General features: G+C 35.6%; 1 protein-coding gene across 1 annotated transcript; it reads left to right on the top strand.

The window, feature by feature from the left end:
- The first annotated feature begins 11,974 nt into the window (after nt 1-11,974).
- LOC110890366 (sister chromatid cohesion protein SCC4) lies at nt 11,975-22,174 on the top strand. Its single transcript, XM_022137965.2, has 13 exons — nt 11,975-12,332; nt 12,802-12,953; nt 13,039-13,180; nt 14,030-14,146; nt 16,195-16,696; nt 17,545-17,583; nt 17,723-17,844; nt 17,994-18,140; nt 18,210-18,299; nt 18,369-18,493; nt 19,805-20,010; nt 21,243-21,367; nt 21,762-22,174. The coding sequence occupies exons 1-13, from the start codon at nt 12,120-12,122 to the stop codon at nt 21,945-21,947; spliced, it is 2,166 nt and encodes a 721-aa protein (XP_021993657.1). The 5' UTR covers nt 11,975-12,119; the 3' UTR covers nt 21,948-22,174.
- The last annotated feature ends 1,459 nt before the right edge of the window (nt 22,175-23,633 follow it).

Below are 23,633 nucleotides of genomic sequence, written 5' to 3'. Positions count from 1 at the left end.
TTTCATGATTACTACAAGAATATATCATATTTTGACAAGGGAAAAATATATTACTTTTGGCATGTATGAATATATATTTTTCTTGAAATTTTTGGAAGATATATTACTTTTAAGAAATATATATTTTCTTAAACACACACAAAATACAATAATTTGAGGTGGAAGATATATTCTCTCAAATAAATATGAAGTATGTCATTTTTGGAGAAAATGAGTTTATATATTTTCTAAGATAAGCATGAAAATATATCAATTTTTGAAACTTATGAGAAAATACAAATGTTTTTGCCAAAAGAAAAATTATAAATAATTTTTCTAAATAATATTTATTACAATATATATTTTGGAAATATATATTGATGGACTTTTATTAAAGATAATATTCCAGAATAATTAATATGAAATTAAGTATAAAGAATACTTAATGAATACAATAAAGATGCGTATCCTCATACGTATAAACACACACCGGAATACGACCCTAATACGTGGCAAGACTATACAAGAGAAAGATACCCCATCCTTGGGAAGGAAATACAAGTATAAATACTTGGGAAACATTAAGATAATATACATCGTTATAACTATTATTCCAAAAATTTAATAAATATAATTTAATTTAAAATATTTATTTTAACAAATAATTATATGACTTGGAATAATGATGAAGACACTTGGAAACGTAACTCAAAGGCACTAATTAATACTAAGTCAAGGCACGACCCTCTCGTCTAATAAGACCATAGTACATTGTAGGTAGTCGTGTACGCCAGAGGAAACTTTGAGTTACAGGCGGATTCAAAGAACGCAAAACTGTGAGTTCATGTCCCCCTATTCTATTAAATGTTTTGTTTTAAAACTTCGAGGGTGAAGTACATGTTACAAAATGTTTACATACAATTGGTATGGTTAGCTTCGGGGGTGAAGTACAAAACAAAATGTTTTGTACAAAACAAAATGTTTTGTTTTAAATGTTATTGGTATGGTTAGCTTTAGAAAGTACAGTAGATCATGTGAATCGGTAGGCGCACTCTTAAGGCCATTAATCCTCGTTGTAGGACCGATGGACAGGAGTGATAGATCTATTCGGGTGTAGCGAGCCCCACCCTCTGCCAACGACAGAGGCGGAATTATAAGGACGCATCTCACAGGCCATCGCACAGCACGAGGCCCTTCGCTCCGAACGCAGTGGAGGTACCTCAGGAAATAACCCACATAACGGTAATGTTTAGTCACTTAAGACGCATTACAAAACGTTTGGACATTTCCAAGGGTGCTTTGCTAGTGCCTTATGAATGATGTTGCGTATGTCGCAGGCTGCACCTACAAGCAGTTCTTGAGCTGCACCTACAAGCAGTTCTTGAGCTGCAAGCCCCGAGATTTCGACGGCACTGGGGGTGCCGTAGCTTTTGTGCGTGGGGTGAGAAGACGGATTCTGTTTTGAGTTTGAGCAAATGTACTCCAGAGCAACAAGTCATGTACATATCTGGATTGTTTCTAGATGGGGCTCTGTTATGGTGGAACCTTCAGGCTCGGACATTGGGTAAGACTGCTGCGTATGCATTGACGTGGGACGAACTGAAAGAACTGATGCATAAGAGATATTGCTCGAGGGCAGAAGTCCAGAAGTTGGAGACTGAACTGTGGAACTTGAAAATGGAAGGTTTAAAGATAGCTGAGTATGTGCAGAGATTTCACGATTTATCACAAGTTGCTTCGCGTCTGGTGGAACCAGAGTTTAAGAGGATCGAACACTTCATCGGTGGATTGGCACCTCAGATTCTAAGCCTGGTGACAACATCTAAACCTCCAACGATCACCGATGCTATTGACTTAAGTGTGGCGCTCACTGAAGAAGCAGTTAGACTAGGAAAATTTTCCACTTCGGAAGAGAAAAAGGAGACTCCTGTAGAGTCATCTTGGGACAACAAGAGAAAGTAAGTAAACTTCAAGAAGAGTACTCGAGCGAATAGCAAGAACAGGGCCCAAAAGGGAAACGAGTACATTGGTATCCTACCTAAGTGCGACAATTGTCGACGCTATCATATTGGGCGATGCAGATATGGAAAATGTGAAAATTGTGGCAAAGTGGGGCATGTCAAGGAAACTTGTAAACAAGGTACTGGACATATTAATGGAGGCCAAGATGGTAGCGAGAATCATGAAGGAAACAACGACAACAACAACTACCCAGGCAGGAAGAGTAGCGAGCAAAAACGCGCTGAAGGTTGTTTTAACTGTGGAAGCAAGAAGCATTTCAGAAATTACTGCCCTAAAAACTTTCAGGCGCGTGGTTGAAAGCTCAACACCGGAGCTAGGGGAGCACGCAAGGATCCAAGCACAGACATCGGTACGTCCCATATTAAGTCAACGTTATGCATCTGTGCTACTAGATACTGTTGCCAATTTTAGCTTCGCATCTCTAGAGTTTAAAAGTATACTTGGTTTAGTAGTAAGTAAATTAGATAGCCTGTACTCGATAGAACTAGTTAAGGGGAAGCTTCGACGTGGAAATTGGGATGGATTGGTTGTCGGGCAATCGAGCGGAGATTGTTATCCGCATCCCGTTGGCGAACGAAGAAACGATCGTGATTCATGAAGCAGGATACGCCCCTACGGATTATCAATTGTTTAAAGGCACGGAGGTTTTTGCGTAAAGGATGCAACGCCTTCTTGGCTCATGTCGTGGACAAGAAGCCGAAGAACCTAAGCCCAAAGATACCCCTGTGATAAGGGAACATCCTGAAGCCTTCCCCAAAGACTTGTCAGGATTACCTCCTCAATGACAAGTCGAGTTCCACATTAATTAGGTTCCAGGCATTGCGCCTGTAGCTAAGACACCCTATTGACTTGCACTTCCTGAGATACAAGATTTGTCAACGCAACTTCAGAAGTTGCCAGTTTGGGGAATTATAAGGCAAGCTTTTTGCCCTAAGGAGTTTTAGTACTGTTCGTCAAGGAGAAGGACGATGATTCTCAAATGAGCATCAACTACCAGAAGCCGAACAAGCTAACCAACAAGAGTCGGTAACTCTTGCTGAGGATTAACGAATTATTTATTTAACTAACTATGAGGATTCCACTACTATTCTAAGATTGATCGTTGATCGAGTATCATTAGCTGTGAATTCATAAAGAAAGTATATTGAAATATAGTGAGCCGACAACTTGTTTTAAACCTACACTAATATTATGTGTTTTCTACACGGTGCACGAAACAGTTATACACAGAGTGCAAAACTTTGAGAACCTAGAAAACATGTACTTAGGACCTTTGGGAACTCAGGTCAAAACTCATTAAAGGTTATCACATGGAAACTACGTCTATTAACTAGAGCAAACCCCATATTTCTGACATATATACTATTTTAGTTAACCAAACAGATAAAGCACTCAAATTCCTATTGAAATTCCCACTTTTGCTTCTAACAAGTAGAATTTTGCATCTCTACTTCTCCTAATGATGGTTCCATCATAACAGTTTTCTTCCTTAAAGCAAACACTTCTTTGCCTCGATACTTGATCATTCCTTCATTATAGCGAACATGTCATTCCTTGGAATTCATATGTCATGCATGCACCATTTGATACGCATGTGGTTTCGTTTCGGAAAAAGCGTTTCGTCAAAGTTCAAATATTAATTGCTAAAGCTAATTATCGATTTCTGATTCGAATGACCTACATTGTTGTAATTTTTGGCTCCTTTGCTATCGAGTCAACACACTTTCTTGAAACTTCTTTACTTTCAAGTTCCATTCATGGTTTATCTTTGTAACCATGCCGAGATTCCTTTGTCGATACATACGTTTATTGTCAGGTTATGCTGAAACCAAGTTCAATTGCTTGAACTTGTCCATTTCACATATTCAATTCAAGACGCCATATGATGTATTGAGGGCATCATATTCAAATCTACTCTTGCAAAGGTTCTTTTGTTTCGAGTCGTAGTAGACTTGTTTGGTCTACGACTCCACTAAATCGTTTGTTGGTTGCATCACCTTGTGGTGATGCGTTCGCTAAGATTGAAGCTTGCGCTAATTTGGTTACACACCTCATACACGGATTTAATTGTTTATTTATTGACTTGCTCTAAATCCATTTTGTTTATCACGATTAAAACGGTCTCAACACAGTTGTGTGTTAAGACAATGGTACATAGATTCATTTCATATCACGGTGTACCTCCTAACGATTCCTCCATTGTCGATCGAATGCCTTGCGGTACTTATTACCTTTTCATCTTCGATCGGAAACAACGGGTCTTTGATGTTCTATATTCAATTGAAAGGTCCTACTACGCCATTTGAATCAAATCCTCAGGATTGCTTCATTACACTTTCATTTGATATCAAGCACGGTGAACTTGTTTGGTCACCACTATTATTGAATTATGTCAATTACGACACCTTGTGGTGTCATTACAAACTTGTAGCTTGTGCTAATCATGGTCAACCGTTTACACAAAACTACACATACTTTTAATTGACTTGTCATTTAAACGCTCTTAATGCCACTACGGATTGGGACAACGATACACTAGATTAGTTTGCATTTCATTTCGGTGTAGTTTCGTGATTCAGTGCTGTCAACACACTAATTCTATTCAATTATTTGTTCAAAAGTTGGCAAATCATTTTCATATCACTATTACATTCGAGTTGTTATTTCTGAGAACTCATTAGCATATTGAGTTCATAAAATGGATGCTATTATTTATGAAAACTCATTAGCATATTGTGATCGATTGTTTGAAAATCCATTGGTCAAAACTCCTTTGTTGCACCCCTGTTAACCAAGTTACACTAGATTATACATCTATACATATCGTGTCCTTTGACATCAAATGCTAGAACACATACCTTTTAACCATTGGGTTCCTTATGTTGTAATATATGCTTGGATTCACCTGATGTGAATAAGAGTTGATTCGGTTTTGTGGTTATCTACCTCAGTATTATTCATATACATACACGCATAATGTAACCATAAGGAGATAAGGTAGTACAAATTTCGAGGACGAAATTTTCTTAACAGGGGGAGAATGTGACAACTGTCAAATTTGCATACATCCGTAAAATTATTAGTGCATAATGATTGTGCTAAATTACAATTTATTTACTTGAATTGCTTCTGATTATTATCATATACATACATGTGCATCATATATTGCTCAAAGTCATGTCATTATTGCATGAGAACTTTATTGACTCAAAAGATGCACAAAATACAGTAAGCACAGTTAGCCGACAAATCAGAAAAATGCTGACAGAGTTCAGTAGATAGACAGACATTGTATTGAGACACAGAATGAGCCAGAAACCAAGTATTACACTAGTACAGTGCGTAGGAAAGTAAGGATCATAAAACTGCCTTCCTAGAGATAGTTTAAGTGCCGGAAAGTGCCTAAAACTCACGTAAACTGCAGAATTCTGCAAAATTCAGCAAAATACAACATTTAAACAATCTAATATCATGCATAAATATGATTAAATGGTCCTAAATACTTTCCTAAGTGTCGGGAATCGAAACTGTCACAAAAGGTAACATAAAGCACACTAAACTGCATAGTTTAGCACTTTAACGAACCGGTAACCAACCGAACAACCGGACATTACCCGAAACAACAAATTTGCACTAGAAGCACTGTTTTAACATTACCAAGCTAGTTATGGTTCCCGAACAACATAACACATCATATAAATATCCAATAAATAATCACCTAACTAGATACTTGAATTTCAACTATTAACAAACTATATGGTTACAACCCTAGCCTATACCCCCCCCCCACCTATTGGCGGATCACATGTGGCCCCCACATGTGATTTTCTTTGCTTATTTAATTTGATTATGTTGTGCTTTAGAGAACATAAGGACCATTGGAAATCACTTGAATTTGGATTATAAGTATACACACTAAGACATGACTCTTCATAACATTCATACATTCAACACACTTCTTTCTTCCTCTCCCCTTGCATGCCTACGACCAAGAAGAGCACACCCACATACATCTTCATCTTTCAAATTTCATTCATTCCATACATGTACAAAGGTGTAAGGAGCTAAGTTAGGAAGCTTTGAGCTTTTGGAAGTTGAAGGACCTTCACCATTTGCTTTTATCCACTTCATCTATCCTCTTGATCATCCCTAGCCTTGAGCTAGTGGTAAGAACACAAATCCTTCCATTTTACTTCTATTTCAAGTGGTTAAAAGATGATTCATAATATTAATCTTAAAGAACACTAAGAAACTTGAAGATGAAACATGAACATAAGCATAAAACTATAAGAAATCTTAAAGACATCATGTTGTTTAGTGTTGTTACGATGCTTGATGATTGATAGTTTGTGTAAATGATGTAGAGCATCATATGATCTTGTTAGATCATGATTAAAAACATAATCTAGCAAGATGAGGAAGTAGAAATGATGAAGGATGATAGATCATCCACATAAAGGTCATGAACTTGAAAGAATACTTTGATTTTTTGAAAAATAATGATCAAACTAAGTTGTTAATCATATAGATCTAGCGATTTATGAATGGTTTTCCAAAGAAACCAAGTTAAAAATATAAGTTTTGCTAAAACTTGGTTCTTACATAAACAAATCTTATTTTTAGTGGTTAAATAAGTGTAGAAACACTTGTGTAACAAGAAGAATACATACAGAAATATTTTTGAAAAATATGATTACAAATTGTAAACATCTAAATCATTCAAGAATGATGTTTTTATATAAACAACCACACTTTAAAGGGTAACTAAACTTACTAAACACACTACCAAGTTACTACAAAAGAAAATGATATGCTAGAAAGCATGGAAACCTCCATTTTTAGGGGAAACTATGGCAAAATTTTCTAAAAATATTAACACTTAGAAAAACATTTTAAACAAATATTTACAAGTGTATTTTAACCATGAGTTTTCCATATAAACTTTGCCATAATTTTTGTTATAAAAATATAAGTGTTGGAGGTTGGGTTTTATAAATAAAAGTGGCTAAATATATATATTTAGAATATATATATACATTGAAGACACACATGTGTGATTACTTGTATATCATGTGTATTAGTTATATTATTTTGGTGCTTGAAATAATATATCTCATCAAAATACCAAAAATTACAATCCGAAATATTACCAAAATTCCAAGGAATAAATATACAAAGAATACCCAAGATACCGGTGGAACCGAACAAAGGAATATAGCTCACAAAATATTCCGGAAATATTATTCATGTGTATATTTTGGTAAATAATATTTTGGATATCAAGGGAATGAAAATGGGATTTTCATGATTACTACAAGAATATATCATATTTTGACAAGGGAAAAATATATTACTTTTGGCATGTATGAATATATATTTTTCTTGAAATTTTTGGAAGATATATTATTTTTAAGAAATATATATTTTCTTAAACACACACAAAATACAATATTTTGAGGTGGAAGATATATTCTCTCAAATAAATATGAAGTATGTCATTTTTGGAGAAAATGAGTTTTTATATTTTCTAAGATAAGCATGAAAATATATCAATTTTTGAAACTTATGAGAAAATACAAATGTTTTTGCCAAAAGAAAAATTATAAATAATTTTTCTAAATAATATTTATTACAATATATAGTTTGGAAATATATATTGATGGACTTTTATTGAAGATAATATTCCGAAATAATTAATATGAAATTAAGTATAAACTTAATGAATACAATAAAGATACGTATCCTCGTACGTATAAACACACGCCAGAATACGACCCTAATACGTGGCAAGACTATACAAGTGAAAGATACCCCATCCTTGGGAAGGAAATACAAGTATAAATACTTAGGAAGCATTAAGATAATATACATCGTTATAACTATTATTCCAAAAATTCAATAAATATAATTTAAGTTAAAATATTTATTTTAACAAATAATTATATGACTTGGAATAATGATGAAGACACTTGGAAACGTAAGTCAAAGGCACTAATTAATACTAAGTCAAGGCACGACCCGCTCGTCTAATAAGACCATAGTATATTGTAGGTAGTCGTGTACGCCAGAGGAAATTTTGAGTTACAGGCGGATTCGAAGAACGCAAAACTGTGAGTTCATGTCCCCCTATTCTCTTAAATGTTTTGTTTTAAAACTTCGGGGGTGAAGTACATGTTACAAAATGTTTACATACAATTACAATTGGTATGGTTAGCTTTGGAAAGTACAGTAGATCATGTGAATGGGTAGGCGCACTCTTAAGGCCATTAATCCTCTTTGTAGGACCGAGGGACAGGAGTGATAGATCTATTCGGGTGTAGCGAGCCCCATCCATGCGCCCGCCGAATGAGCCATGTGGTGACTATGTCTTACAACCGAAAGCCCGGTGCGAAATTTGCTAGGTTTGAGTCTTCCTGCCCCATGTCACGTTTATTAATGTATTAGCTATACATTAATTGATCTGTTTCCTTGTTGCTTTCATGCCGGATTTCAATTACATACAAACATACTTACAAAGGTTTTAAAGGTTTATTCACAAACACACACATGAACTCGCTCAACTTTTGTTGATGTTTTCAAACTACATGTATTTTAGGAAACTAAGTATGGATCTGGCGGGCGTTAAAGTTTCAAGTGTTGTCTGGAATAAAACATGTCATCCGGTGTCGAATGATTTAGAGTGTGTATCCTATCTTGGATAGGATACATGTTTCAAAGCTTGGTTATCATTAGTGTCTTTTGAAAAGTCCTGATGGAACTTAGAACCTGTTGGTGTTGTAATCTGAATGAAAAATCTGTGTTTTTGGGATTAAATCAATGTTGTTGTAATGTTTCAAAACTTAATCAATGGATGAACATCTTGGATTTATCATATAGTTGTTTGTTATGGTTGAATGCAATGATATTAAGCAAGTCACACCAAATCACGCTTCCGCAAAAGCTAGGGTGTGACACATTCATATCGTTAGTACTTGGTGACATTATATACATAATCTAAGATTCTTAATTATAGGATCACATCGCGTTCTATCCTCATATACATTCCATTTGGTTGTCTTTCTGAATTCAAGCATTTCATCTCGATGTTTAACCTTCAACGAGTCAACAGTAATGTACATGCATTTCATTTCATTCTCAAAGGCAACCCAGTTAGTATCGTTAATACTCGTGTATATTTACACCCTATATACATACATACATACAAGTCTCACTCATTCGAATACATATGGTTTAATAACACACATACATATTATCTAATCCCAACTCTTACATACAACTTACATTCTCACGTATTCATACTGACAATTCTTAGTCACAAATTACTATACATACAAGTCTCGTACATATTCATACTAACAATTCTTAGTCACAAATTCTTAAATGGATAATGACCCGATCCATATCCAAATAATTCTAAATGGATGGATCACTATCCATATTGATCTATATTAAAAAACTCAAAAAACTCTAAAAAAATAAAAAAAAAACAAAAAAAAATAAAAAAAATAAAAAAATAAAAAATAAGAAAAATTGTAAAAATAAACAAAAAAAATTCTAAAAAATAAACTTTACAATTGTATATCTGCATGTTACTTCACCATCCGTGGCTGTCATCGTTGCTGTTTATTTACTAACATTCGACGTCACAAGAGACCACAACACCAAACTTTCTCGAATATTTTGCACCGTATTGCTCATCTTGTTAGCTTATCCTATCAGTTCCGATGTACCTCGCGATTCAAAACTTAAATCGATCAGACTATAATAAGACCCTAGACGTAGAAGCAACCATAAGGGCGCCGTTACTTGTACAAAAAGAGGAAATAATGGTTAGGGAGGCGGAGAAGGAAATGTTGATGCAGCCCGTGATCAGAGAAGAACATATGGTGTTTGAGGCGTTAAAGACGATTGATTTTTGGATTTTATTTGTCTTTTTGTGTGGACCGATCCATTACAAAACATATTTATTCCACAACTAATCATCGTTTTAAAAAAAGCGAACCACTTTTTATTTGAATATGGCGAAATGGATTGAAATTTGGTTTACAATTAACTATGAAGATTCCAGGATTAACTATTAGTTCTTTTTAAAAAACCGAACTACTATTCATTTAAAAATTGCAAGTGAATATACATTCATGAAGATTTTATTATTAATTAGTAGTTATTTTAACAAAAACTGAACCACTTTTCATTTTAAAATGACAAACTAAACTGAAATCTGGTTTACAATTAATTATGAAGATGCATATTAAAACTCCATAATTAATTACCAAATTTTTGACGAAAACTAAACCAATTTTCATTTCAAAAAAGGCAAACTGGATTCAAGTTCGGTTTACAATTTAAACATGAAGAGGCAGAAACAGAATATATGAAAATTCCATAATTAATAACCAGTTGTTTTTACAAAAACCAAACCACTTTTTATTTAAAAATGTCAATTGGATTGAAATTCAGTTTACAAGTAATCATCAAGATCCATTGTTTTGAAAAAGTTTTTATGGAGCGGGTGTGATGACAAAAACAAAATCCATTGGGTGGCTTGGGATAGGGTTACTAGGAGTGTAAAACAAGGTGGTTTGGGCTTATCCAGGTTGGAAGATAACAATTATGCGTTGTTGTTGAAATGGCTATGGCGATACCGCATAGCAAAAGACGCGCTTTGGAGGAAAGTAGTCGATGCCATTCACGGGTCAACTAGAAGATGGGAGACCATTCATTGCAATTCTCGCTTTACAGGAGCATGGTACAGGTTGGTTAAAGCTGGTTACAATTTTAAATTGAATGGAATCGGTTTTCTGAACTTGATAAAAGGGGTGGTGGGCGACGGTAAACAGCTAAAGTTTTGGATCGATCCTTGGCTTTCAACAGAACCGCTGAAATATACGTTTCCGAGCTTGTTTTGTCTGGAACAAGATAAACGCTGCAACGTGGCTGATAGAATTCAACATTGTAATGGGTCGCATGCCGTCTGTTGGAATTGGAAACACTATCCAGCCACTGAGAGGGAAATAGAGGAGTTAATTCAATGCCATCGGCTCCTTTCGAATGTTTCATTAAGCAATCAGGTAGACCGATGGGTTTGGAGGCAAGAAGACGGAGACGGATACTCAGTTAAAGACGCGCGAAATTGGATAAAAGGGGAGGTTCTTTCTGTCAATAACTCGGTCTATCAATGGTGTAAGTGGATTCCGAACAAGTGTAATATTTTTATGTGGCGGGCTAGTCTAAACCGAATTCCTACCAAAGATGCGCTTCTTCATCGTAATATTTACGTGGAAAATGGTTTATGTGGGCTGTGCGGTGAAGTTGAAGAGACGGTGGACCATCTGTTCTCCGGGTGTAGATTTGCGAGTGGTATGTGGGACGCTATCGCTTCATGGTGTAATATTCCGAGGTTTTTCGTTTTTTCTTTATCCGATTTGCTGCTTGTTTTGAACGATCTGCCTTACACTGCGAAGAAGAAAGATATCATGTATGGTATAATTATTATTGCGTGCTGGCGGATTTGGAAGGCTAGGAACGATAAGATTTTTAATGGCTTGGTTTCAAGCGTTACTCTTTTGGTCGCGGATGTGAAGTCTTTGGCGTTTCTTTGGTTTAAGTGTAGGCATAAAGAGGGTTGTATAGATTGGCGAAATTGGTGTAATTTTGTTTTGCCGGTGATGTAATTTTCCCGTTTTCCGTTAGTCTCTGTCTTGGAGATTAACGGTCCGGGCCGTGTGTTTTAATGATATTAGCCTTCCAAAAAAAAAAGTAATCATCAAGATGTAGAAAAACAACATGACTGAACTATCCATTTTTATAACCCATTTTCCTTTCTCTACTCTTTTTTAATTACTAATGGATCAATCTCATATAATTAATTAGATAAATGAATCGATCCATTAGATTAATTAATGGATTAGTGGATATTTTTTTTATTATTGAATAGGTGATTTAAATGGATTGGATATGGTATCCGATACAATGACAGGCGGCGAGGCCCATGGGCTTAGAAAGAAACGAAACGAGACAATAGCCATTGACTCAACTAGACCACCGGAAACCAAGAGAGAGGAGAGAGAGAGAGATGAAGAAGCAAGCAAGCAAAGGGATCTGAAAGTTGAAGTAAAATGGACGGAGTAGCTGAAGGACTATGGGAACTAGCAGATTTACACGAAAAAAATGGCGAAATTGCGAAATCAGTGAAGTGTCTGGAAGCCATTTGTCAAAGCACCGTATCGTTTCTTCCAGTTGTTGAAGTGAAAACTCGTCTCAAAATCGCTACTCTGCTTCTCAAGCATTCGAATAATGTCAATCATGCTAAATCTCACCTTGAACGCTCCGTAAGTTGTTGATTCATAGGTTGCTGCTTCGTATGCTGCTCTACTTACTTAGGGTTTTCAACTATTTGCTGTATTCGATTTAGACAAGGATATATTATGTTTCTTATTAATTAAATTAAGGTCTCTGGAGTGGTGGAATTTTGTTAGTTTGTAATCAGCAGGACCATACGAAGAAGAAGCAAAGTTAAGTTAGGACAGAATGCCTTAAACCAACACCAACTGTCTTTGTTTGTTTGTTAAAGTAGTTTGGCTGGTGTTCACAGTTTAATTCCTCATCTCTAAGCTAATATATGATTCACAAAATCAAACTTAATTAACTAGCATGTAGTATTCTATTCTATATATGATGCTATGTGAAAAGTTGTGCTTGCAGGTTGAGGTTATAAAGTTAAAGAGGGGCTTATATAAATTTGGTTTACTATATTTTTTTTTTTTTTTAATTCTTCTTCTTCTATTTTTGTGTGTGCAGCAACTACTCTTAAAGTCGATCCCCTCATGCTTTGAGTTGAAGTGCAGAGCTTATAGCTTACTAAGCCAATGTTACCATCTTGTTGGAGCTGTTTCTTCTCAAAAACAGCTATTAAACAAGGGAATAGAACTTACTGCATCCTTTGGGGATGGGTATGCTTGTCTTTTTCTAGCTAATGCTGCCTGAGTTTTTACAACTAGAATTGAATTAATTGCTGCTGTTGTTAAATTTTTGAAGGTTTTCTGGGAAGTTATGGTCATGCAACTTCAATTCACAGCTTGCTAATGCTCTCATCATAGAAGGCGATTATCAGGCTTCAGTTTCTGCTCTGGAGCAAGGTTATGTTTCTGCAAGCGAGATGTACTATCCGGAGTTACAGGTTGTGTGAACTAATAAGTGCATCTTTTAACTGATGAATATGAAATCACGATGTTTTAGATTTTGTTTATCTTTTTGTTTTGATTTCACATTACATTGTTCTACCATATACGATTGCATCCGTTATGAAGTTCTAATGGGAAAGTATTATAGAATGGCAATTACTTTTCGGCCCCTTTGGTCCATTTTGGTTATTATAATATTTTTAATTCGTTTTGGTAATTATCAGTTTTGGAGCGTACTAATTTGGCAATTAAAGTTATTTTTTGTCCGTGTCTGGTAAAAGTTTTTTCGAGTAAAGTACACGGATGTCCCTGTGGTTGACCAAAATTTTGGATTTGGTCCCTAGCTGTCCAAAAGTATACGGATGGTCCCTATGGTTTACACTTAGTAATGCATTTAGTCCCCAACTTTTTCCAAAAGTACACGGATGGTCCCTATGTACTTTATAACGCATTTAGTCCCTAACTTCGAGCTACTGAAACCTTTAGATATGTTAGCTGTGGACTAAATGCGTTACAAAGTGCAAACCACAGGGACCATCATTGTACTTTTGAAAAGCTAGGGACCAAATTCAAAATTATGGTTAACCACATGGACTATTCGTGTGCTTTACTCAAGTTTTTTGCTCCTATCTGGTTATAACCTTTTTATTCTAAGATTATCAAATTAGGCCTTTTAAAGCTTATAACTACCTAAACAAACTGAAAACAGGTGTAATCGAAGGCACAAATGTATTGCAATTCTATGCTATTTGCCTTATTGTTTTAATGGATTATTATAGTGTTTGGGGTGACTGTCATTCTTGTGGCATTTGTGTAATTGTTTGTGGTTGTTGTGTTGTGGACAGATGTTTTTTGCAACTTCTGTTCTGCATGTACACCTCATGCAATGGGATGATGGAAGCTTAGTTGAAGGTGCTGTAAGTCGATGCAATGATGTTTGGGAATCTATTGACTCAGACAGGGTAAGTGTATTCGTATCTTACTGCAAGTATACGTTTGATTTTGCCTCAAGTCCCATACTGTGATTGTAACGAAATAACCATTCCTCAAGTATGCCAGTTTCACGCTTTCTTGGAAGTCAAAATAATTTGCATTTGGTTGACTATATGTCAAATATATTTCCATTATAAACTTTCACGGGCTTGATAATGGGTCAAACATAGCCATCGATAGCGAAATAGCGCTCGTTATCACACGCTTCGTAGCGAAGCGCCCATGCCTCACAATCTATTGAGTAGCTACTCCGTAGCATGATTACGGATTCCGACGACGAATTCCGGTTGGAAACCTGCAATTTCTGCCGGAAACTTGCTGGAAAATAGGAAGAAGAGCGGCTTTGTTTTTGTTGCGTTTGAGCCTTTTTAGGGTTAAATAAGTGTATGGATTTTAACATTTAACCTCTCTGTCTTTCATTAGGTTACATTTAGTCCCTAAAACTTGTAAAATCTACATAAAAGTGTAAAATTAGTTTGTGTAGTTTAACATTTAACCCCCGTATTTTCACGAGCTTACATTTGATCCTTAAACCTATAAATTTATGCATAAAAAAGGTATAAATTAACATTATATATATATAAAAAATTATATAGATAGCTATTTTTTCCTTAAATTTTTAACTACCTTATCGCTAAACACGAAATAGCGGACGCTATTTCATTGCTATCGCTACGTAACATATAGGTATGTTATCGCTATTTGTCGCTATTCGCTATCGATAACTATGGGGTCAAACAACCAAAATCCAAAATTTTAGCTAAAAATAAACATTTTAATTTCATCCGTCGTTTTTGAAGTTAATCAAGTGTTTTAATAATGCATATAATTCATTTTATTTAAAAGATTTAGATTTCTATTGAAGTTACATATTTTCTGTAGAGAAAAATGCCCAGATAGTCCCTGTGGTTTGCTCCATTTTCACCTATAGCCCCTAACTTTCTAAAATTACAGCTATAGTCCCTAACTTTTGCATGTTCGTTCCCGGATAGTCCCTGGCGCGAATGGGGGTTAGTTATTGGTGTTAAATAGATGTGAAGTTACAGAAATACCCTTACTATTAAAATATAACAATTGAAATATTTGGCTCTGTTTAGGGTTTCCTGCAGGTTTGGCAGCCGTAAGTTGTGGTTGTTGATTTGGCTCTGATACCAAATCAAATAGTAAAAGAGAAAGATTGTATTGTATTATTTTAGGACATTACAAGACATATATATGGAAACACAATCAATCACATAAACTTGGTAAACAAGAAACTAATCTCTGCTAACTTTATTCTCTAACAGGCTTTAATGTTTTACTTGTTATATTTTAATAATAAGGGTATTTCTGTAATTTCACATCCACTTAACACCAAAACTAACCCCCATCCGTGCCATGGACTATCCGGGAACGAAATTGCAAAAGTTTTGGGATTATAGCTGCAATTTTAGAAAGTTAGGGACTATAGATGAAAATAGAGCAAACCACAAGGACTATCCGGGCATTTTTCTCTTTTCGGTAGTCATACACTAATTGCTTTTTGAGTAAAGTACATGGAAGTCCCTATGATTTTCCAAAATTTTGGATTTGGTCCCGAGCTTTCCAAAAGTACTTTGTCACGAATTTTGTCAAAAGTACATAGATGGTCATGTGGTTTGCACTTTGTAACGTATTTAGTCCATAACTTAGACCTCTTAAAACCTTTAGACTTGTTGGCTAGGGATTAAATGCGTTACATAGTACACACTACATGGACCATCCGTGTACTTTTGAAAAGCTAGGGACCAAAACCAAAATTTTGGAAAACCACAGGGACTATCCATGTACTTTACTCTTGTTTTTTTATCTTTTTCTCTAAATGTCTGGCCTAAACGTGCTATTTACCAGCCCGACTATAATGCCACCTCTAGCATTTGGTCTTATGCGGTGGTGTATTGCTTGCTATTTATATCTGTATTCATATATTCTCTTAAGGATTCTTATCACAATTCTAGCTTATTCCACTTTTGTAACTCGTACTTGTGTGGAACTGTAGAGAGAACAATGTGTTGGCCTATTCTTCTACAATGAATTGCTGCACATCTTCTATCTACTCCGTATATGCGACTACAAGAACGCCGGTCAACACGTTGACAAATTAGACGCTGCAATGAAGACCGATTTAGAAAAAGTGCAACATGCGCGTGAGCTCATAGAAGAACTCAATATCGTCAACGAAGCTGTCTCACAATCCGATCTACCCCATAGAGATCGGGCTACGTTAAGTTCGAGGCGAATTCAACTTGAAGTCGAAATCAGTAATTTGATTGGGCCTGGGTCCATGGGCCAAGACGTGTTGGAACCTGCGTATTTTGGTAATGTGAAACGGGATTTGGGGGATAAGCTTGAGTTAGCACCTCATCCCATTGATGGTGAGTGGCTACCGAAAAGTGCGGTTTATGCGTTGGTTGATCTTATGGTTGTCATTTTTGGCCGCCCGAAGGGACTTTTTAAGGATTGTGCAAAGAGAATTCAATCCGGGCTAAATACTATCAAAGGTGGTTCTTTTTGCTCATGTTATCACTGCAGATTACTGTTTTTTTTTTTTTTTTTTTTTCTGGTAAAAGTAGATGTGGAAAATTGGACGGGGTCAAGAAAATTGGATAATGGGTCGAAAAATATATTTTATAGTACATATAAAAATGGGTCACAACTAGGGGTGTGCGCGGTTCGGATCGGATCGGTTATTAGCATTAACCGAAACCGAACCGAAGTCATCGGTTAATCTATTTTATTAACCATTTGGTTTTCGGTTAATTGATTCGTTTATTCAGTTTGGTTAATTTTGGTTAATAACCGAAACCAAACTTGGGCTAAATTTTTTTCTTAGAAACTGATGTACAAATACATGAAATGGAGGTATCTGATGGTACAAAAGAAACCGATAACCGATTGTCGGTTAATTTGGTTAGTTTTGGTTTGGTTTCATCAGCTTTCGGTTTGGTTTTGGACCTGGTTAACGGTTCGATTAATGCTCACCCCTAGACTCGCAACCACTTTTTTGTTCTTTCTTTTATAATAATCTAAGTTTTTCAGTAAAGTGACTTTTAGAATGTTGTAATTAACTCACTCTATCTGTTTGCTTAGCTTAACCCGATTTGACCCATTAAGAGATAAGACATTACTTGAAATGACCAATTTGTATATAACTGGGGTCAAGTTGCTTACCTTTACCTAAAGGTGATAAATTGTTATACTCATGCTATTATTTTCTTATCTGTTTTATATTTATGCTTTATATGTAATATCCATTGAGAAAAAAAGGTGTCTTTGGTTTCATGTATCTTTTTTACAGTTTTGCCCTTCTGTGGCTATAGAAACTAAATAAGTTATTTGTTACGTGCAGCGGAGCTGGTGAAATACGGAATAACTGATGGTACAGCTGGTAAGCCTTTTTTTGTTCATGAGTCTTAATGTAAAGTATCGAGCAAGATACCATCATTTCGATTATTTTTTATTTATTTTAACAACATAAATTCCAAGTATTATAATGTTGATTCTAAATGTCATTTTGATACAAGCAGAAGTGGATTTGCAGCACTCTGCGATTTGGATGGCTGGAGTGTATCTAATGATCTTGATGCAGTTTCTTGAGAATAAAGTAGCCATAGAACTCACTCGTTCAGAATTTGTTGAAGCGCAAGAGGTTTGTTTTTGAACTTAACATATTGCCAATTCCATGAACTGTTTGCTGTTCGTTTACAGCCCTACCGATGGTGGCTTACTTATTTATTAAATAATTGCCAGTTCCATGTTGGGCCATGAAACTGAAACAATAACATTTAATGTTTACAGGGGTTATTGGAGATGAAGAGTTGGTTTAATCGTTTTCCCACAATTTTACAAGCTTGTGAAAGCATTATAGAGATGCTCAGAGGGCAATACGCTCATTGTGTTGCTTGTTACAGTGAAGCTGCTTTTCATTTTGTTGAGGCAGCAAAGGTATCATTTGTTATCGTTTTCTAATCTTGGTCAGCATAACTCATAACTCAACCAACGTCATTCATGCAGCTGACTGAGAGCAAATCAGCACAAGCTATGTGTGAAATTTATGCAGCTGTGTCTTACATATGCATTGGTGATGCAGATTCCTATGCAAAGGTGAACATGCTGTTCTATTATTGTTAGATTATATTATATTCTTCATGCCGTTTACCAACGTAAATGCAGGTTTTGGAGTTGGTTGGACCAATTTACCGAACAATTGATTCTTTTGTTGGTGTACGTGAGAAAACTTCTGCTCTTTTAGCATATGGTTTTCTTTTAATGAGGCAGGAGAATCTACAAGAAGCACGGTAACTATCCCCCATTAAGATCACATGTCTATATCTCTTGCCCTTGGCCAGGTGGCAAAATGGGTGGGTCATGACTTGTAATTTAACCCCGTGCGTTGCGGCAAGTCATGGGGAAATGAACCTTTCAGTTTTAAAATGACGTTACAAAAATTATATCAAAACGTAGAACAAAAAATAAAAATAAAAATAAAGTGTATGTTAGTTATTAAGTGAAAAAAGAAAAACAAAGAAATTTGAAAACTTTATCTAAGCAGTTAATGTGATAAAAAATCGGATATCAGTCAAGGAACAATATTTGAGATACAGGTTATCGCAGTGGGATATTGGTAATTTTAATATGTTGTAGAATTTATATATATAGCAATTTAACACTAACAATTCAGTATACTCTCCTACCATTAACAAATTAACCTTTTGTAACTTGTAAAACACTAACAATTGTAGCCGGTAGGAACTGATTAAGACTTAAAACACTAACAATTAACAATTAAGACTTAAAACACTAATAGCAGTAATAAGTAGACAGACGACTAAAAAGAAAGGTACTGATATCAGGAAAATCTGTGATATTTCGATCAAATATCGGTCAATATCGCTGATAATATCGGTACCGATATTTGACACCGATATTTCCATGATATTTCACCGATATTAATTACATAGAATTTTATTAAAGTAGAGGGGTTAAACATGCTATTAGCAAAGTTGAGGGGCTAAAGTTGCGTTGATTAAACTTTATTAAAGTAAAGGGACTAAACATTATTGATAAAGTTAAAAGTGGAAACAAAGGAATTTGAAAACTTAATTGATGTAGAGGGGCCAAACATGTTATTAGCAAAGTTGAGGGATTAATTGAGTTAAAAAGAAAAACGAAGAAATTTCAAAACTTTATTAAAATAGAGGGGCTAAAATTGTTAGTAGTAAAGTTGAGGGACTAAAGTAATAAAAAAGAGTGCCACATGGCAGCGTGTGATTGGCTAGGATGAATAGTGAGACATAGTGAGTTGGTTTTTAAAATATATTATAATTATAATGGGTTTTGTGGTATAAGTTTAAACAGGTTGAGTTAGGCTGGTTGGCCCAAAACAATCATGTCTAAAATGTGGTGATTTGGGTTATATTTGATTCCTAATGGATCAAACAGGTTACGCTAATAGGATTTAAGTAAGAAGATACATGTCAAAACGGGTTGAAACTTGAAAGTCAGGCGAAGTGTATTTAAATGCATAAAGTTAAAAAGTTTGAATATCGTTATTATTGCAACAATCGTACTTTAAGCTTTAATTGTTTATAACCAACTCTACTGTGCAGGATTAAATTGGCAAGTGGGTTGCAGACAACACATACGACTATAGGAAATCTTCAACTAGTGTCACAATATCTAACAGTTCTTGGAAATCTGGCACTAGCCCTTCATGATACTGGTCAAGCCCGAGAGATCTTGAGGTCTTCCCTTACATTGGCAAAGAAGCTTTATGATATTCCAACTCAGATTTGGGTCCTATCAAACCTCACCGGTACGTCTTGCATTTGAGTAATGTGCTTGTTTTATGGGGGCATGAGTTCTAGTTCGCCTCGAAACGTGTGGGCATACTTTTTGTTCATTTTAACAAGTTCTTATAACTAATTCATTCATCCTTTTTTAGTCAGTTTAACCCTTTTAGCCTAAAAAGGATTCTCTTAACCATAGTTATCAAAGGCGTGAAGTGCACTCAAGGCGCTAAGGCTCCGCCTAGGGCCTAGGCGAAAGGCGCAAAAAAGCGTGGGCCTCAGAAAATTAAAGCGCATTATTAAAAAATAAAAATGAATTATATTTTGTAATGGAAAATAGCGCTTTCTTCAAATACCAAAATATATAATCTTCAACATAAAGTAACAAAATCGCCTCAAATACCAAAATACTCTAAAACCAAATGTTTATGAAGAAATAATACTCGTCTCAAATACCAAAATACTCTAAAACCAAAATGGTCATAAAGAAATAAATAAATACTGCAGAATTAAATCAGAGAACAAAAAACCATGAATACTGCAGAATTCAAACCTCATAATACGAACTGAGATCTTGATATTTTAGTGATATATATATTTTTTTTGGAAGGCTGATATTTAGTGATATAACCAGTTGCCAATAGCTCTATAAATACTGCAGATAATGAGGAATTAACGAATTTAAAAAAAAAGAGAGATTAATTAGCATTTATCAGTATGCTACGCTCTAAATACCTGGGACGCAGAAGCGTATTCAATGCGCTTCACCCAGAAAAATCGGCTAGGCGCCAAAATCGACCGCTTTTGATAACTATGCTTTTAACATATCAGACCCTATGGTTGCATTTTATAATGGTTTTGGCCCCTACGCTAACTCTATTATTTTTTTCTTCTAGTTGGTGTTAGAGCCCAAAACCATTACAAAATGCAACCTTAGGGTCTGATATGTCAAAAGATTCCTTTTTGGGCTGAAAGGATTAAACTGAGGGGCCAAAATAGTAATTTACTCATCTTTAAATTACAACGTTTTAGGAGGTTGCATGTATTGAAATATGAGATCCAGTTGACCCGTTTCTCTTTTAGCTAAATTATTTTATCTGGCTCATTTGCAATCTAGATAAAATTACAACCCAACTGGGAAAAATTGCCACCTTTAGCGTGTTTGGATTAATTTACAAATTATTGCAAAAATGGAAATGTTTAATAAAACCTACAGTTTTGCAATTAAGAGGTTTATATATATTATTGTTCTTTGCAGCATTGTATGAGCAAGTAGATGAAAAGGATAATGAAACGACAAATCGGGAATATGAGAAGAAAAAGGCGGATGAATTGCAAAGACGACTTTCAAAAGCACGTGCATCCGCTCATCATCTTGAACTAGTAAGTTTATTTATTTGTTTCAGTAATTTCTTATTATTTTTTGTTTACCCTGTTACATAAAAATTGCAGTGTTTGATTCTGCATATAAATTAATAAGTTGAACGTTTGTTAAATGTGGAAAATACCCGTCAGCAACCAAAGAAGCAATTATCCATCTAATGGCATCTAAATATGCGGATGGTTTGACTTTGGTTATGTTTCACCTCTTTAACTGGGTAAATCAGTAAACTAAAAATTTTAGCTAAAAGGGAAACAGGTAAAGAATTATTTAAAATAATAATAATCACTACTTACTTTTAATATTATTTTTTCAAAATATGAAAAAAGTGTTTGCAGATCAACCCGGGCCACACTAAAACAAAAAGTTGTTAACACCTTGTAATCTCATGAACAGATTGAAAAAACAAAATTTCAAGTCAGAAGACTAAATGAAACTGATATCAAGCGAGCAATAGCCGGGCCATCAATGAAAGTCGATCTCGACATTCCAGAATCAGTTGGATTATCATCATCTGCACCCAGACCTTCATCAAGGCTCATGGATGTAGATATTGGCAGACGGGTGACCCGGAGAGGGTAGTTCCTGTCTTGTTCACGTATCATCTGTTATGTTGTAGAAGAAGCGTATGCTAATCTTGTAGATTTGTCTCTACTAATTAATTAAGGTTTAGAGCATATGCTAATTTGTATATGATTTTAGGGACCATGTACTGTTATGTCAGATGTAAAATTCAAATTCCGATAATGATTTGTGTGGAAAAAGGGACGTACAATATCATATATTATCTACTCAAGCTCTCTCAAAAAGCATCTTATACTATGTTATATTGAAGCATTATACTTGTATCCTCCTGTACAAGTATTTTGTCAGTCATGCGGCTATTGTTCTTTGATTGGTTAAGAAGATTAAGTCTTAAGTGCTAAGAGACTTCCTCAAACTCTATGATCTTGTCGATCTTCCAAGGTCTTTGAAGTCTTAGTTCAGCATCGGAGCCACACTTGTCCTCGGGTGGAACACTTGATCTTAGTATTTTTCCTCCATGTGACTGGTTGGGAGGGGTCCTAACGATAATTCATAACAATTTAGATATACCTTGTTTCTCTCCTCCACCTTTCTCACCTCGTTCTTGGGTTTTCACAACCAAGATCGATGAGAGCCATCTTTTCCTCTTTCACAATGACAAGGCTTTGCAACTCCCTTCTTAGCTCCTCGATCTCACCCATAGTAGTAGCCTGTTGAGAAAGTAGAAAAAACAAATCTTTTCCTAGATATTTGAGATCTCAAGAGCAAGGGCTATGAACTCTTGGGTGCTGTTTGTTTTCTCTGAAAAGCTCTGCGCAGGCTCTTCTGTATGCGCCGCACAAACCACGCATAGACATTGTCACGCGCAGACTGTTTGTTTTTCCGAAGACGTTTCATTAAAAAACGTCTGCGCGAGCTCTTCTTGGTGCAGACTTGGCCCAACCACTTCTAAGATCTTCTAAGGTCTGCAGAGGGTTAAACACCACCACCACCCATCACCACCACCACCACCACAGTTCACCACCATCGTCCACCACCACTACCACCACCGTCCACCACCCACCACCGTCCATCACCACCACTGGCCACCACCCACTACCGTCCATCACCACCACCCACCACCACCGTCTCTACATCAACACCAGTTTATTATAGAAGTCTGCGTACGTTAAAAAACAAACAACCTTCTTCTTGTAGACTGCAAAGGTTTGGTCCACCTTTTCTTCTATAGATGTTTGCAGATGTGGTCCGCAAACTGCAGTCATTTTACCTCTTAAAAACAAACAACACCTTAGATTCTTTCATCATTTTTTAGATTGTGTAGCTTACTCCTAGTCTCATACACATTTTTTTTTTCTTTGAAAAGCAAACTTTATTAAAACACATCCCCGACCCAAACGGGCTAAAGGCCAACAAATACACGCCTCCGACCCAAACGGGCAATAGGCCACAATTACACATATACAAAGAGAATTTACACCAATCCACCTAACAGATGGATTTATAAGAAGACCTATTTTTCAACCAAACAAAAGCTCTAGACTTAACTTCCCTTATAATGTCTTACAAACTATATTTTTATTTCAAAATACCATCTCATTCCTCCCTCTCCATATGCACCAACATTTGACTAAAATGAGGCCATGAATACGCTTTCTCCCCCATTTGAAGATATTTGTGAGCTTCCATTAAATCTTTGAAGGCTGAAACATAAAGCGGAAGAATATTACACCACTCACTAAA

Source organism: Helianthus annuus, chromosome 11 (assembly GCF_002127325.2).
Source record: "Helianthus annuus cultivar XRQ/B chromosome 11, HanXRQr2.0-SUNRISE, whole genome shotgun sequence".
NCBI lineage: Eukaryota > Viridiplantae > Streptophyta > Magnoliopsida > Asterales > Asteraceae > Helianthus > Helianthus annuus.
The sequence above is the reverse complement of the archived record's forward strand: the minus strand, read 5'-3'. Positions and strand labels throughout refer to the sequence as shown.

What these genes read in the sequence shown, in the direction of transcription:
- LOC110890366 (XM_022137965.2), top strand. Translation starts at nt 12,120, where the DNA reads ATGGACGGAGTAGCTGAAGGACTATGGGAACTAGCAGATTTACACGAA. An exon ending in CGGGCTAAATACTATCAAAG is followed by an intron (nt 16,697 to 17,544) that starts GTGGTTCTTTTT and finishes TGTTACGTGCAG; the next exon opens with CGGAGCTGGTGAAATACGGA. An exon ending in AATAACTGATGGTACAGCTG is followed by an intron (nt 17,584 to 17,722) that starts GTAAGCCTTTTT and finishes TGATACAAGCAG; the next exon opens with AAGTGGATTTGCAGCACTCT.